Raw genomic sequence first — 14,933 nt, 5'->3', positions numbered from 1 at the left:
TGGGTGGTAGCTGGATTGAACAGCGACTAAGGTTCAGGGCAGGGCACTGGGCGTAGGCTATTAACAGTCTGACGACCTGTGGGTAGAAGCTGTTTATCGTGCTCTCAGTTCCAGATTTTATGCACCTGCACTGTCTCCTCCTTCTAGATGGTAGTGGAGTGATCAGGCCATGACTGAGGTCCTCGATGATCTTCTTGGCCTTCCTGTGACACTGGGTGCTGTAGATGTCCTGGAGGGAAGGCAGTTTGCCCCCAATGGTGTGTTGGGTTGACCGCACCACCCTCTGGAGAGCCCAGCGATTGCCGTACCAGGCGGTGATACAGCCAGACAGGAGGCTCTTATTGGTGCATCTGTAGAAGTTTGTGAGGGTCTTAGGGGCTAAGCCAAATTTCTTCAGCCTTATGAGATTGAAGGGGCGCCTTTACACCTTCTTCACTACACTGTCAGTGTGAAGGGACCATTTCAGGTTCTCAGTGATGTGCACGCAGAAGAACTTGAAGCTTTTGACCCTCTACGCTGCAGCCCGTCAATGTGGATGGGGGTGTACTCTCTCTCTGCTGTCTCCTATAGTCCACGATTAGCTCCTTCATTTTGTTGACATTGAGGGAGAGGTTATTTTCCTGGCACCGCTCTGCCAAGGCAGTCACCTCCTCCCTGTAAGCTGTCTCGTCATTGAGGGTAATCAGACCTACCACTGTTGTGTCGTCAGCAAACTTGATGATTGAGTTGGAGGCCTGTGTGGCCACGCAGTCATGGGTTAACAGGGAGTACAGGAAGGGTCTGGGTAAGGGGTGGGTCGAGGGGTGCCGGGTAAGGTAGAGTTGATATGATCCTTAAGTAGCTTCTCAAAGCACTTCATGATGACAGAAGTGAGTGCTACGGGGCGATAGTAATTTAGTTCAGTTACCTTTGCTTTCTTGGATACAGGAACAATGGTGGACATCTTGAAGCAAGTGGGGACCGCAGATTATGTGGAATATGTCTGTAAACACTCCAACCAGCTGGTGTGCGCATGCTCTGAGGACGCGGCTAGGGATTCCTTCTGGGCCGGCAATCATGCGAATGTTAACACGCTTAAATGTCCTACTCACGTCGGCCACAGAGAACGAGAGCTCACAGTACTCGGGAGCGGCCCACGTCGGCAGCACTGTGTTATCCTCAAAGTGGGTGACGAAAGTGTTTAGCTTGTCCAGGAGCAAGACGATGTGGCTGGTTTTCCTTTAATAATCTGTGATTTTCTGGAGTCCCTGCCACATATGTCTCATGTCTGAGCCTTTGAACTGCGACTCCACTTTGTACTGAGACTGCATTTTGTTCTGCCTATTTGATGGCCTTACGGAAGGCATAACTGGACTTTTTTTTTATTTGACCATATTCCCATTCATCTTGACATGATTAAATGCAATGGTTTGCGCCTTCGGTTTTGTGTGAATGCTGCCATCGGTCCACGTTTTTTTGGTTTGGATAGATTTTTTATCTTCACAGTGGGAACAACATCCCCTATACACTTCCTGATGAACTCCGTCACCGTGTCAGTGTATACATCAATGTTATTCTCAGAGGCAACCCGGAACATATCCCAGTTCGCGTGATCAAAATAGTCTTGAAGTATGGATTCCGATTGGTCAGACCAGCATTGAATAGACTTTAGCACGGTTAATTCCTGTTTGAGTTTCTGCCTATAGGAAGGGAGAAGCTGAATGGATGATCTGATTTGCCAAAGGGAGGGCAGGAGAGGCCCTTGTAGCAATCCCAGAAGGATAAAGCAACAATGGTTGAGAGTTTTTAACGTGCGAATACTGCAGGCAAAGTGTTGATAAAACTTTTTTTCCTCAGATTTGCTTTATTAAAGTCCCCAGCTACAATAAAAGCGGCCTCACAATATGCGGTTTCCGGTTTGCACAAAGTCCAGGGTAGTTATTTGAGAGCCGTCGTGGTATTGGCTTGAGGTGGAATATACAGTACACAGTTGTGACGATGACCTAAGATAATTCTCACGGGAGATAATGCGGTCAGCATTTGATTGTGAGGTATTCTAGGTTGGGTGAACAAAATGACTTCAGTTCCTGTACGTTACCACAATCACACCATTAGCAGTTAATCATGGAACATACACCTCCGTCTTTCTTCTTCCCGGAGAGTTCTTTATTCCTATATGCACAATGTACTGAGAACCCAGCAGGTATGGACGTGTACAGTATATCTGGAGAGAGCCACAAATCCGTGAAACAGAGTATGTTACAGTCCCTGATGTCTCTCTGGAAGGAGATCGTCGCCCTGAGCTCGTCTACTTTATTATCCAGAGACTGAACATAAGATAGCAATATAATAGGAAGCGAAGGATGATATGCATGTCTCCTGAGTTGGACTAGAAGTCATAGGACCTAGAAGCAGAGCTGCCATATCTAAAAGTTCACTCCTAATACCTTTTCTCCTCCTGTGGTGTCTTGGAGCAGCGTCTGATATAAGTTCAATCTCCAAAGTATCCAATTCGAAATGCTGGTGAGTTACCGCCGCTCTCATATCCAAAAGTTATTTCTGGCTGTATGTAATAATGCAAAACCTTTCTGGGCTAATAATGTGAGAAATAACACTATAGCTCTAATAAATACTGCAAAGCTCCTTGGGAGCCAAACAGGATGGCCATGTCTATCTGCTCCATCTTGTCCAGCCAGCTGGTCTGCGAATGCTCTGAGAACGCGGCTTGGGATGCCGTCTGGACTGGAATCCTTGCGAGGGTTAACACACTTAAATGTCTTACTCATGTTAGCAATTTATGTTATTCTTCAATAACACAAACTCCAAAGCAAATCAGGGGGAGGAAAATAGGTTTCTTCAAAGAGGACAAATCATACAGGGAGGTAGATGGTCATTCTCTCCTGTCCTCAGTTATGCTCCTTCAGTGATTCTCTCCTGGGGTTCTCTCCTGTAATTCTCTCCACAGAACAAAGGGACAGCATGTAGTTTTATAACCCAGCCCTAGCCTGTGGTTGACCAATTAGAATTCCTAGCAATAAAACTAGCCAATGGCCAAATAACAAGTATCCTATTTCAGAAGACCTATTCCTCCCATGTCTCTGAACCATTGATTAATATTTCCCTATTACAGAAAAAACACTATTTCCATTGATTGTTAGTTCTAGTCCTCTTGACCTCTCATCCTCTTGACCTCTCTGAGCTCTTGACCTCTCGTACTCTGTCTCTGCGTTGTGTATTTATCTTCAACATATTCTTACACTCACGTCGACCACGGAGATCGGGAGCACACGGTCCGCGTGAGCGGCGGGGGCCCATGTTTGATTTGATTTAGTCCTATTCTTTCGATTTTTGGTTGACATGGAGACGTGAATCCAACATATCAAATATTAATTTGGAGTCAAACTGGAATTAAAACCAGACTGAGTCAGTGGCACAGATGGAACTATCCAAGCAGAAAATACATCTATTTCAAATGTTGCTATTTGGTTGCATTGACAATCAAAATAAAATTCAACATCATTAAATAGCGTTGCATTTTAAATGAACCAGAGCTTGAAACCCTAGGCCTATTGTATTACCTATATTTAGTTGAATTCTGGGTTTAATTGAAACAATAGCTGTTGATGACTTTGCAACATTCCAGACTCACATCAAACATCTCCAATCCAAAGTTAAATCTAGAATTGGCTTCCTATTTCGCAACAAAGCATCCTTCACTCATGCTGCCAAACATACCCTCGTAAAACTGACCATCCTACCGATCCTCGACTTCAGCGATGTCATTTACAAAATAGCCTCCAATACCCTACTCAATAAACTGGATGCAGTCTATCACAGTGCCATCCGTTTTGTCACCAAAGCCCCATATACTACCCACCACTGCGACCTGTACGCTCTAGTTCGCTGGCCCTCGCTTCATACTCGTCGCCAAACCCACTTGCTCCAGGTCATCTACAAGACCCTGCTAGGTAAAGTCCCCCCTTATCTCAGCTCACTGGTCACAATAGCAGCACCCACCTGTAGCACACGCTCCAGCAGGTATATCTCTCTGGTCACCCCCAAAGCCAATTCCTCCTTTGGCCGTCTCTCCTTCCAGTTCTCTGCTGCCAATGACTGGAACGAACTACACAAATCTCTGAAACTGGAAACACTTATTTCCCTCAGTAGCTTTAAGCACCAGCTGTCAGAGCAGCTCACAGATCACTGCACCAGTACATAGCACATCAATAATTTAGCCCAAACAACTACCTCTTCCCCTACTATATTTATTTATTTATTTATTTTGCTCCTTTGCACCCCATTATTTCTATTTCTACTTTGCACTTTCTTCCACTACAAATCTACCGTTCCAGTGTTTTACTTGCTATATTGTATTTACTTTGCCACCATGGCCTTTTTTGCCTTTACCTCCCTTATTTCACCTCATTTGCTCACATTGTATATAGACTTATTTTTCTACTGTATTATTGACTGTATGTTTGTTTTACTCCATGTGTAACTCTGTGTTGTTGTATGTGTCAAACTGCTTTGCTTTATCTTGGCCAGGTCGCAATTGTAAATGAGAACTTGTTCTCAACTTGCCTACCTGGTTAAATAAAGGTGAAATTTAAAAAAATGTAAAAAAATGCTATATAGGCCTAAATACACTACATGACCAAAAGTACTGTATGTGGACACCTGCTCGTCAAACATCTCATTCTAAAATCATGGGCATTAATATGGAGTTGGTCCTCCATTTGCTGCTATAACAGCCTACACTCTTCTGGGAAGGCTTCTTACTAGATGTTGGAACATTGTTGCGGCGACTTGCTTCCATTCAGTCACAAGAGCATTAGTGAGGTCGGGCACTGATGTTGGGCGATTAGGCGTGGCTCGCAGTCGGCATTCCAATTCATCCCAAAGGTGTTCGATGGGGTTGAGGTCAGGGCTCTGTGCATGCCAGTCAAGTTCTTCCACACCAATCTCAACAAAACATTTCTGTATGGACCTCGCTTTGTGCATGGGGGCATTGTCATGCTGAAACAGGAAAGGGCCTTCCCCAAAATGTTTCCACAACGTTGGAAGCACAGAATCGTCTGGAATGTCATTGTATGCTGTAGCATTAAGATTTCCCTTCACTGGAACTGGGACTAGCCCAAACCATGAAAAAACAGCCCCAGACCATTATTCCTCCTAAACCAAACTTTACAGTTGGCATTATGCATTGGGGCAGGTAGCATTCCCCCAGGCATTTTTCCACTTCACAATAACCGCACTTTCAGGTCAGAAATTTGACAAAACTGACTTGTTGGAAAGGTGGCATTCTATGACGGTGCCATGTTGAAAGTCACTGATCTCCTCAGTAAGGCCATTCCACTGCCAATGTTTGTCTATGGAGATTGCATGGCTGTGCGCTCGATTTATACTCCTGTCAGCAACAGTTGTGGCTGAAATAGCACCATCCACTCATTTGAAGGGCTGTCCTCATACTTTTGTACATATAGTGTAGCATCATTGTTGATATATGTGTGATAAAATATGGTCAAATTTCATTTGCTATGTTTAACCTACCCTTTGGAATGACTCTGAAAGCAACAGTGAATCTATTTAGTTTTCAAGTGATCTCTCCACATCATTCTCATGAAAATACATTGGCAATAGTCAGTGAAAAAAAACAGCCGGGCTGGTTTAATACCCTAGATGGGAGGCCAAAGGGTAAGTGAATATATATCAATTCTCCAGAAGGAAGTGCTGGCAGCAACATTTTTATGATAATTTTATACTTTTGTTGCAGCCTACAGTCAACAAATGTTTTTGGGTGAGCTGAGATTCATTGGTGTGTTGTGTATGCTGAATAATGGCATTTCTGTTGTTTTGCAGTGACGTCTCTGTAAGGCCTGAAACTGGACTAGGAAGTACAGTACTATGGGACGTGGCTACGGATCTTGACCCAAAATGGCCGCTGTGTGTTTTAATCCTTGCAGTCGCCTCAAAGGAAACAACTCATCGATATGCCTCTGTATCACTGACAGAACACACTAAGGATCAGCCTCATCACACTAAGGGTTGATTCTCTCAAGGTTATTCTCCTTAGTAGGAATACAGATGTTTCTTCTCTATTATCTGCAGCTCAGACTTGGATTTAAATGGTCTCCCATACTTCAGTGATTTCAATATCAGATCTCTATCACAGTCTACAGGATATTGTGTCACCTTCCTGACTAGAACGGGTGGTATATACATTGAATAGCCTATATCCATCATTGAACTGAAAACACCTCTGATGGTATTCCGAACCTAAAGGATCTCTCCCTCTATAACCTCTAACCTCAACTGGCATAACCCTATAGCTCAACATCTTTTTTTCTACAATGAATCCCTTTAGTCTCCCTCAGTGTGTTCTTCTGCTTCTCAGTACTCTACTGGGCCTGTGTCAGGGCCTGGAGTTCAGGGGTTCTGAGGGCCAGTGGGCACGGTACCTCCGCTGGGACGCCAGCACCAGAAGTGACCTCACCTTCCAGTTCAAAACAGACGCTTCCGACGCCCTGATCCTCTACTTCGACGACGGCGGCTACTGTGACTTCCTGCTTCTCACCATAACGGAAGGGAAGCTCCAGCTTCGCTTCAGCATCGATTGCGCTGAGACCACGGTCACCTCTGACAAATCGGTTAACGACAGCTGCTGGCACTTTGCGATGGTCAGCCGACACAACCTCAGAACGGTCTTGGCCCTGGACGGGCAGACCAAGGCGGAGGATGTTCGACCAGAGCGCCAGTTCATGAAGATCGTCAGCGACCTGTTCCTCGGGGGCATACCCGGAGACATCAGGACCTCGGTCATCACCCTGCCGACGGTTAGAGAGCTGCCTCCGTTCAAAGGAGTTATCAAAGATCTGAATTACGGGAACAAGGTTCCCAAGCTGATCAACAGTCAGAAGGTACGTCTGGAGATGATGGGTCTCTGTACAGGGAACCCGTGTGAGAATGGAGGCTTCTGCTCCGTGGCTGATGGAGAACCCTACTGCGACTGCTCCAAAACGGGATATACAGGAAGGACCTGCAGCCAAGGTAAGATGATTCTGTCTTACCAACCAATTTATGTTACTAATTGTAGATAAGTAACTATAAATCCGTGTAACGATACATTATGTACACTGTATTTATATTGAAATAACTTCATATTATCTCAAAGGTTTTTGTTACATTGTTCGTTCCATGTAGAAAGAACACACTCCCACAATTATGTGTTTTTGCATTTATAATTTACGAGACACAGATTCACTGTTATAGAATGCAGGACTTCTCTGTGTGGGTGGTTCCTCTTTCACAGTTGATTTAAAATGGAATGTTTGTTGTATGTGGGCGTTATATCGGAAGTGGTATGCGAGGAAATACCATCTCCTCTTTCTATTATTACTTTTAGGAGAAATCTGTACAGGGATGCAGTATTGTTTGATAAGAGTCATATTACAAAGTTCAGATCTTTCTCTTCCCATCCAAATATTTGTTTTACAGGGACCATAAGTGTACAAAATAGTTTGAATAATAAGTAACAGCTTTATCTTCCTCCCTCTGGACACTTAGGCTATCTCTGCTATGTATCTTATTGAGATGTGTTACTCTGACAAGGCTCATAGTAAATTCCTATTTCAGTTCATGCCTTTAGTTCTGCCTTTATAATGAGACAAAGGAAACTAACGCATCTCTAGATGACACCACATTTTCTTCTTCTCTTTCATCTGGGTTTTATGGGTATAGAGAACCAGTGTGAGTTTGATTGACTGCTGACTCACTTCCTGTTCCTGCCTGGTTAGGTCACTTCCTGGCTAGTTAGGTCAGAGTGACACGGTCGAAAGACAACACAACTATCTTGAAACAGGATTGAATGAATGCACACTGAATACTCCTCCATTGTGGTTCACTACCTTAGACTGAAGCTTTTTATTCCCCTGTTGGGTTCTTTTAGATATTAGTTACTACACTCCACTGCTATGCTTATCATTCCAAAACACAACATACTAATGGCAGTAATAATACAGGGTGCTACGATATATATCTTAGAATTGTTTAGAACAGTCTACAACATGTCCTCAGCACTGTGGTCAGACTCAGTGACTGGACACTGTACAACATGTCCTCAGCACTGTGGTCAGACTCAGTGACTGGACACTGTACAACATGTCCTCAGCACTGTGGTCAGACTCAGTGACTGGACACTGTACAACATGTCCTCAGCACTGTGGTCAGACTCAGTGACTGGACATTATCCTTTGGCCTGGTTCTATTCTCTCTCTGCCTCTTTCTAACAATGAAGAGAGGAGAAGAGATCCATCCAGTCGTTTGAGAGCTTCTCTCAGGCCGTGGGGGCGATGACATCCTTGTGCTAAAACAACCTAGATTGAAGAGGTTACTTGTGATTCAGGACAACAGTTGAATAGAGGGCCATGTCGTCGCCCCAGGACAGAGTTTATAATTCACAACACAGCAGCCCTATTATGGAGAGGACAAATGCCACTAGACAGGAGAACGGCACTCTGCTGCGGCCTTAGCTAGACTGGCCCCTTGGTGTCCAGCTCACACACAGCAGTCCAGGCTATTTCTCTCTCTAGCTCTCTCTCTTTCTCTGGTCTCTCTCTATTTCTTCCTCTCTCTCTATCTCTCTGTCTCGCTCTCTCTCTATCTCTCTCTATATGTCTCTCTCTCTCTGTGTCTGTCTCTGTGTCACTCTTAGCTGATGTGGCTGCTTGTTGATTACACCATGGATACTCTGAAGCATAATTGGGAGGATAATGAGAGCAGAAATGGCGGGACAAATACCACAGTAAATTCAAACTGACATCAGCAATCGACAACGTCTTACAGGGAGGTTTTTGTTGCCACAGTGTGTCTACAACAACACTTACTGCTAAAGCTTTGCTGTTGTTTTTCTAAAGACAGTCTTGCACTTGCAGGCAGGCTTTATGTACTGTTTGTTGTACAGTACAGACAGCATATTTTTCCAACATTGCTAATAATCCCCATCAGCATTAGAGACGCAAATGTTCTTTCTGTGTAGTGTTACGCTGATTGAGGCTGATGATGCAGCATCATGTGTTGCACTAATGTGTAATGGGGCAATCTGTCAGACCTGTGCGTGTTCACTGTGTGTGTGTGTGTGTGTGTGTGTGTGTGTGTGTGTGTGTGTGTGTGTGTGTGTGTGTGTGTGTGTGTGTGTGTGTGTGTGTGTGTGTGTGTGTGTGTGTGTGTGTGTGTGTGTGTGTGTGTGTGTGTGCGCGCGTGTTCACTTTGCGTGTGTGTTTGCATGTGGAAGGCAAGCCGAAGCCGTACACATACACACACACACACACACACACACAGAAATGCACACACATGCACACACACACACTCACACACAGATAGCTACAGTTTGCTAGCCTAGAGGTGGCTGGGTCAGGCTTCACACGGCAGGCAGATGGCTGGTCCCACTAGGCCTTAGAAGCATTTAGCTGCTAGACTGGGATGGGCTATATGTCCACTCAGTTTTCACTGTTGTTCATTTAGATCCAATTTATTTAAACCTAGCCTACTTAAGGCTATGTGTACCGCAATTCAGCTTTTAACTGTGGATGTGAACACTAAATGGACTAAATTAAAGTAAGAGCACAGGGTGACTGAGTTAGCTTAGCCTAGCCTAGCTTAAATATCAGCATAATCCTCAGCGTCATCTCAGCCCTTCATGATGATTGGGTTAGCTTAGCCTAGCTTACACATGAGCAACATTCTCAGCATCATCCCAGCCCTCAGCCCTTCATGATGACTGGGTTAGCCTAAACCTAGTTGAAACATCACAGATTAATTGGGTTAGCTTAGCTAGCATCGCAGCCTTCAGCACCCAGACATGATCTCAGGCCCCACAAGATGAAACAACATCAACATTATTACATTACATCAGAACCATCATCAGCCCCACGTGATGACTTATTTAGCCTAGCCTTAGCTAGCTGGAACATAATCATTATCAGCGACCATCATCATCCCAGCCCTCATCCTGCCCATGTCCTCAAAAGGGCAGGTAGCCTAGTGAGCGTTGGGCCATTAACCGAAAGGTTGCCGGTTCGAATCCCCCAGCTAACTTGGTAAAACAATCATTGATGTGCCCTTGAGCAAGGCACTTAACCCTAATTACTCCTATAAGTTGCTCTGGATAAGAGTGGCTACCAAATGACTTAAATGTAGATAAAAGCTCAGCCTCACACAGGGTGACTGGGTTAGCGTTAGCCTAGCTGAAACGTTATGATCATCCCTGCCCACAGCTCCATCAGAGCTCAGCCCTAAACACAGCCCTCCAGCAGATGAAGACGATCGACAGTTGGCCATAAAACACATGCTCAGTCTGTCTGCCCATGTGGCTAAGTACGTCTGTGTGTCAGGGTATTGGAATCAGGCACTGTTTTCTCGCCGCTCTGCTGCTTGGTGAACTGGTGTTATAATCAGTCAAGACTATGTCAAAAATGGCATTTCCTCTGTAGTGCGCTTCTCCTGACCAGGGTGTCAAGGGGGAAAGGGAGATACCTTGTCAGTTTGCGCAACTCAATGCATTCAACTGAAATGTGTCTTCCGCATTTAACCCAATCCCTCTGAATCAGAGAGGTGCGGGGGGCTGTCTTAATCGATGTCATTGGGGAGCAGTTGTTGTTTAACTGCTTTGTAGGCTTCTATAATGTAGATAAACTGATCCCCATTCTCTCATCACACTTCTTCCACTTCCTCTTTTTTTAATGAGCAGTTTAAATAGGCCTCGTTTTGCTTCAAATCTGCATGTCGTTGCCTGAGAAAACACTAGTAATTGAAGGCTTGTAAAATCTTAAACAAGTGCTGAAACGATTCCTGCAAGCTTAGCTTTGGGGATTAATAAACATACATGGAAAAATGACAGTTTCAATAATATTACTATGAAAATAGGTCAGGGGGGAAAGAGGGAGGACTTGTGTGTGTGTGTGTGTGTGTGTGTGTGTGTGTGTGTGTGTGTGTGTGTGTGTGTGTGTGTGTGTGTGTGTGTGTGTGTGTGTGTGTGTTTGTGTGTGTTTGTGTGTGCGTGCGTGCATTCACATGTTTCGTGTGTGTGTGCGTGTTTGTGCTCGTGTATGTGTGCTTGTGTCTGTGTATGTGTGTCTTTGCATGTGCCTAATTCCAACACAGTCAGAGCTCAGAGGGCACTTGTGTCTGGGTCCAAGCCTGAAAGTGATGTTAGGATTTGCACGGGCTGAGATGGAGGACGGTGATGCATGCTGTGACTGGTCAAATGGAGCAGGAAAAGGATTACACGGAAACCACATGTTCTTCTATCTGCCGTCCATTGTTTTGTTCTGGACACTGCAGCCAGTCACATGACAGAAAGGAGGAAAGCTTTATCTGTATTTGTATTCCAACCTTCTCCCCTCATTCTCCCATCTCCCCTCCTTCTCCCCCTCCCACCCTTCTCCCATCTCCCTTCCTTCTCCCATCTCCCTCCCTTCTCCCCTCCATCTCCCCACCTCTCCCATCTCCCTCCCTTCTCCCCTCCATCTCCCCACTTCTCCCATCTCCCACCCTTCTCCCATCTCCCACCCTTCTCCCATCTCCCACCCTTCTCCCCTCCATCTCCCCCTCCTTCTCCCATCTCCCACCCATCTCCCCTCCATCTCCCCCTCCTTCTCCCCCTCCCACCCTTCTCCCATCTCCCTTCCTATTCCCATCTCCCTCCCTTTTCCCCTCCATCTCTACCCCTCCCACCCTTCTCCCATCTCCCACCCTTCACCCCACCATCTCCCACCCTTCTCCCATCTCCCTTCCTATTCCCATCTCCCTCCCTTTTCCCCTCCATCTCTACCCCTCCCACCCTTCTCCCATCTCCCACCCTTCTCCCCACCATCTCCCACCCTTCTCCCATCTCCCTTCCTATTTCCATCTCCCCTCCATCTCCCCCTCCCACCCTTCTCCCCTCTCCCTCACTTCTCCCCTCCCATTTTTTAAAGCTGAATGAAATATGTAAATAAACACTAATATACCTTGATTAGATAAGTATTCACCCCCCTGAGTCAATACATGTTAGAAACACATTTGGCAGTGATTACAGCTGTGAGTCTTCTTGGGTAAGTCTAAGAGCTTTGCATACCTGGACTGTGAAATATTTGCCCATTATTGTTTTCAGAATTCTTCAATCTCTGTCAAGGTATTGGGAATCATGGCTGGCTAGACAGAAATTTTCAAGTCAATACTGTAACGACCACTCAGGAACATTCACTGTCTTCTTGGTAAGCAACTCTGGTGTATATTTGGCTGTGTATTGTAGGTTATTGTCCTGCTGAAAGGTGGAATCCTTTTCCATTGTCTGGTGTAAAGCAGACTGAACCAGGTTTTCCTATGGAATTGTGCCTGTGCTTAGCTCCATCCTATTTTTTTTTTTCCTGAAAAACTCCACAGTTTTTGCCTATGTCAAGCATACCCATCCCACGATGCAGCCAACACAATGCTTGAAAACAAGGCTGCAGTTACTCAGTGATGTGTTATGTTGAATTTGCCCCAAACATAAGGCTTTGCATTTAGGCCATTTTTGCAGCATTTAGTTCCTTGCATACATGGTAAATGTTATTAAAAAAAAAATATATATATATATATATATATATATATATATATATTATTTTTTTTATAACATATATATATATATATATATATATATGTATATTATATGTATATATTAAATATGCTTTCATTCTTCTTTTTGCTATGTCATTTAGGTAATTGTTGTGGAGTCATTACAATGTTGTTGATCCATCCTCAGTTTTCTCCCATCACAGCCATTGAACTCTGTAGCTGTTTTAAAATCACCAATGGAAGACATCCCAGAGCAGTTTCCTTCCTGTCCTGCAGCTCAGTTCAGAATGATGTGTCTGTGTGGTTTAATACATCATCCACAGCATAATTATTAACTTGACCATGCTTAAAGGCCCAGTGCAGTCAAAAATGTGATTTCCTGTGTTTTATTTATATTTCCACACTATGAGGTTGGAAAAATACTGTGAAATTGTGAAAACTATGATAATTCCCTTTTAATATAAGAGCTGTGTGAAATGACCCTGAAATGTCAGCCTGTTTTGATGAGATAGAGTTTTGGCCTACCTGACATCACTAGGCGGTAAATTAGTTGATAGACCAAAAAGAAAGTGAGTTCCTAACCTCTCTGCTGTAAACCTTTGTAGAATTTTCTTTTCACTTTAACATTACGGAGTATATTGTATAGATCAATGACCAAAAAAACTAAACAATAGAATCTATTTCAATCCCATTTTGTAATGCATAAAAATTTAACAAACCCAACTGCGTTAAAATCCCCACTGTAGCTACAGCTATCAGCGCAAAATAGAATGAAACCTTTTCCCACACGTTTAGTGGGACTTCACGGCCTTTGTGCAGATAACACGATTGAGTGGCCATTTTGAGAGCATGCCCTTCATTTCAAGGTAAAAAAATATTATTAAAAAAACCTGTCCCTCATTTTAACCTGTTACTTGAACTGAACTCTCCTTTTAATATGGTGGAACTATTCCTTTAAAAGTAAAATATTACAGTCATTAAACATCAAATAGTCGAAGCGTAGTTTAAAAGCAGGTTTCTGATTCTACTATTTTTGGCCATTTTCTGGTATATGGTGGTGGGAAACTGAGCGGGTCAATCATAACATGTCAACTCTGTTAACCATAGATAGACAGGCTAGAACATTTTTTACAATTCATATTCTTCTAACGAGGCGATTCATAGCTGATTTAAGATGAAGTCGTCAAAACCCTGTTACGGTCAACCCTGTTACTTTATTTGGCACTTAATAGGCACTTAATATATACTGCTCAAAAAAATAAAGGGAACACTTAAACAACACATCCTAGATCTGAATGAAAGAAATAATCTTATTAAATACTTTTTTCTTTACATAGTTGAATGTGCTGACAACAAAATCACACAAAAAGAATCAATGGAAATCCAATTTATCAACCCATGGAGGTCTGGATTTGGAGTCACACTCAAAATTAAAGTGGAAAACCACACTACATGTCACGTCCTGACCAGTATAAGGTTAATTGGTATTGTAGTTTGGTCAGGACGTGGCAGAGGGTATTCGTTTTATGTGGTTCGGGGTGGTGTGTTTTGTTGAAGGGGCATTTGGTTTAAGTATTCCGGGGTTTTTTGGGCACTGTTTGGTTTTCAGGTATTCTATGATTTTGTCTAGTATGTCTGTTTCTATGTTTGGTTAATTGGGGTTGGGACTCTCAGTTGAAGGCAGGTGTTGTCTATCTGCCTTTGATTGAGAGTCCCATATATGAGGGTGTGTTTGTGTTTGTTATTGGTGGGTGATTGTTCTGTGTTTAGCCTAGTGCCTTACCAGACTGTCAGTTTGTCAATCGTTCGTGTTTCTTGTTTGTTGTTTTTGTATTAGTTTTGAAGTGAATAAATGTTCAAAATGAACAATCACATACCTGCTGCGTATTGGTCTACCTTTTCCGACCATGATTTCGTTATATCGTCAGAAGACGAAGAAAGCCCTGACACTACAGGCTGATCCAACTTTGATGTAATGTCCTTAAAACAAGTCAAAATGAGGCTCAGTAGTGTGTGTGGCCTCCACGTGCCTGTATGACCTCCCTACAACGCCTGGGCATGCTCCTGATGAGGTGGCGGATGGTCTCCTGAGGGATCTCCTCCCAGACCTGGACTAAAGCATGCGCCAACTCCTGGACAGTCTGTGGTGCAATGTGGAGTTGGTGGATGGAGCGAGACATGATGTCCCAGATGTGCTCAATTGGATTCAGGTCTGGGGAACGGGCGGGCCAGTCCATAGCATCAATGCCTTCCTCTTGCAGGAACTGCTGACACACTCCAGCCACATGAGGTCTAGCATTGTCTTGCATTAGGAGGAACCCAGGGCCAACCGCACCAGCATATGGTCTCACAAGGGGTCAGAG

General features: G+C 44.1%; 1 protein-coding gene across 1 annotated transcript in view; it reads left to right on the top strand.

Moving 5' to 3' along the window:
* LOC106608239 (neurexin-3b) overlaps window positions 1–14,933 on the top strand; it is a 607,554-nt gene that overhangs the window by 34,064 nt on the left and 558,557 nt on the right. The window contains 1 exon segment of the mRNA XM_045721094.1: window positions 5,839–7,026. Within this exon segment, the coding sequence (XP_045577050.1) occupies window positions 6,330–7,026 (697 nt within the window). The 5' untranslated portion in view covers window positions 5,839–6,329.

Source organism: Salmo salar, chromosome ssa06 (assembly GCF_905237065.1).
Source record: "Salmo salar chromosome ssa06, Ssal_v3.1, whole genome shotgun sequence".
Lineage (NCBI taxonomy): Eukaryota > Metazoa > Chordata > Actinopteri > Salmoniformes > Salmonidae > Salmo > Salmo salar.
Note: the sequence above shows the minus strand (reverse complement) of the source record. Positions and strands in the feature narration are given on the sequence as shown.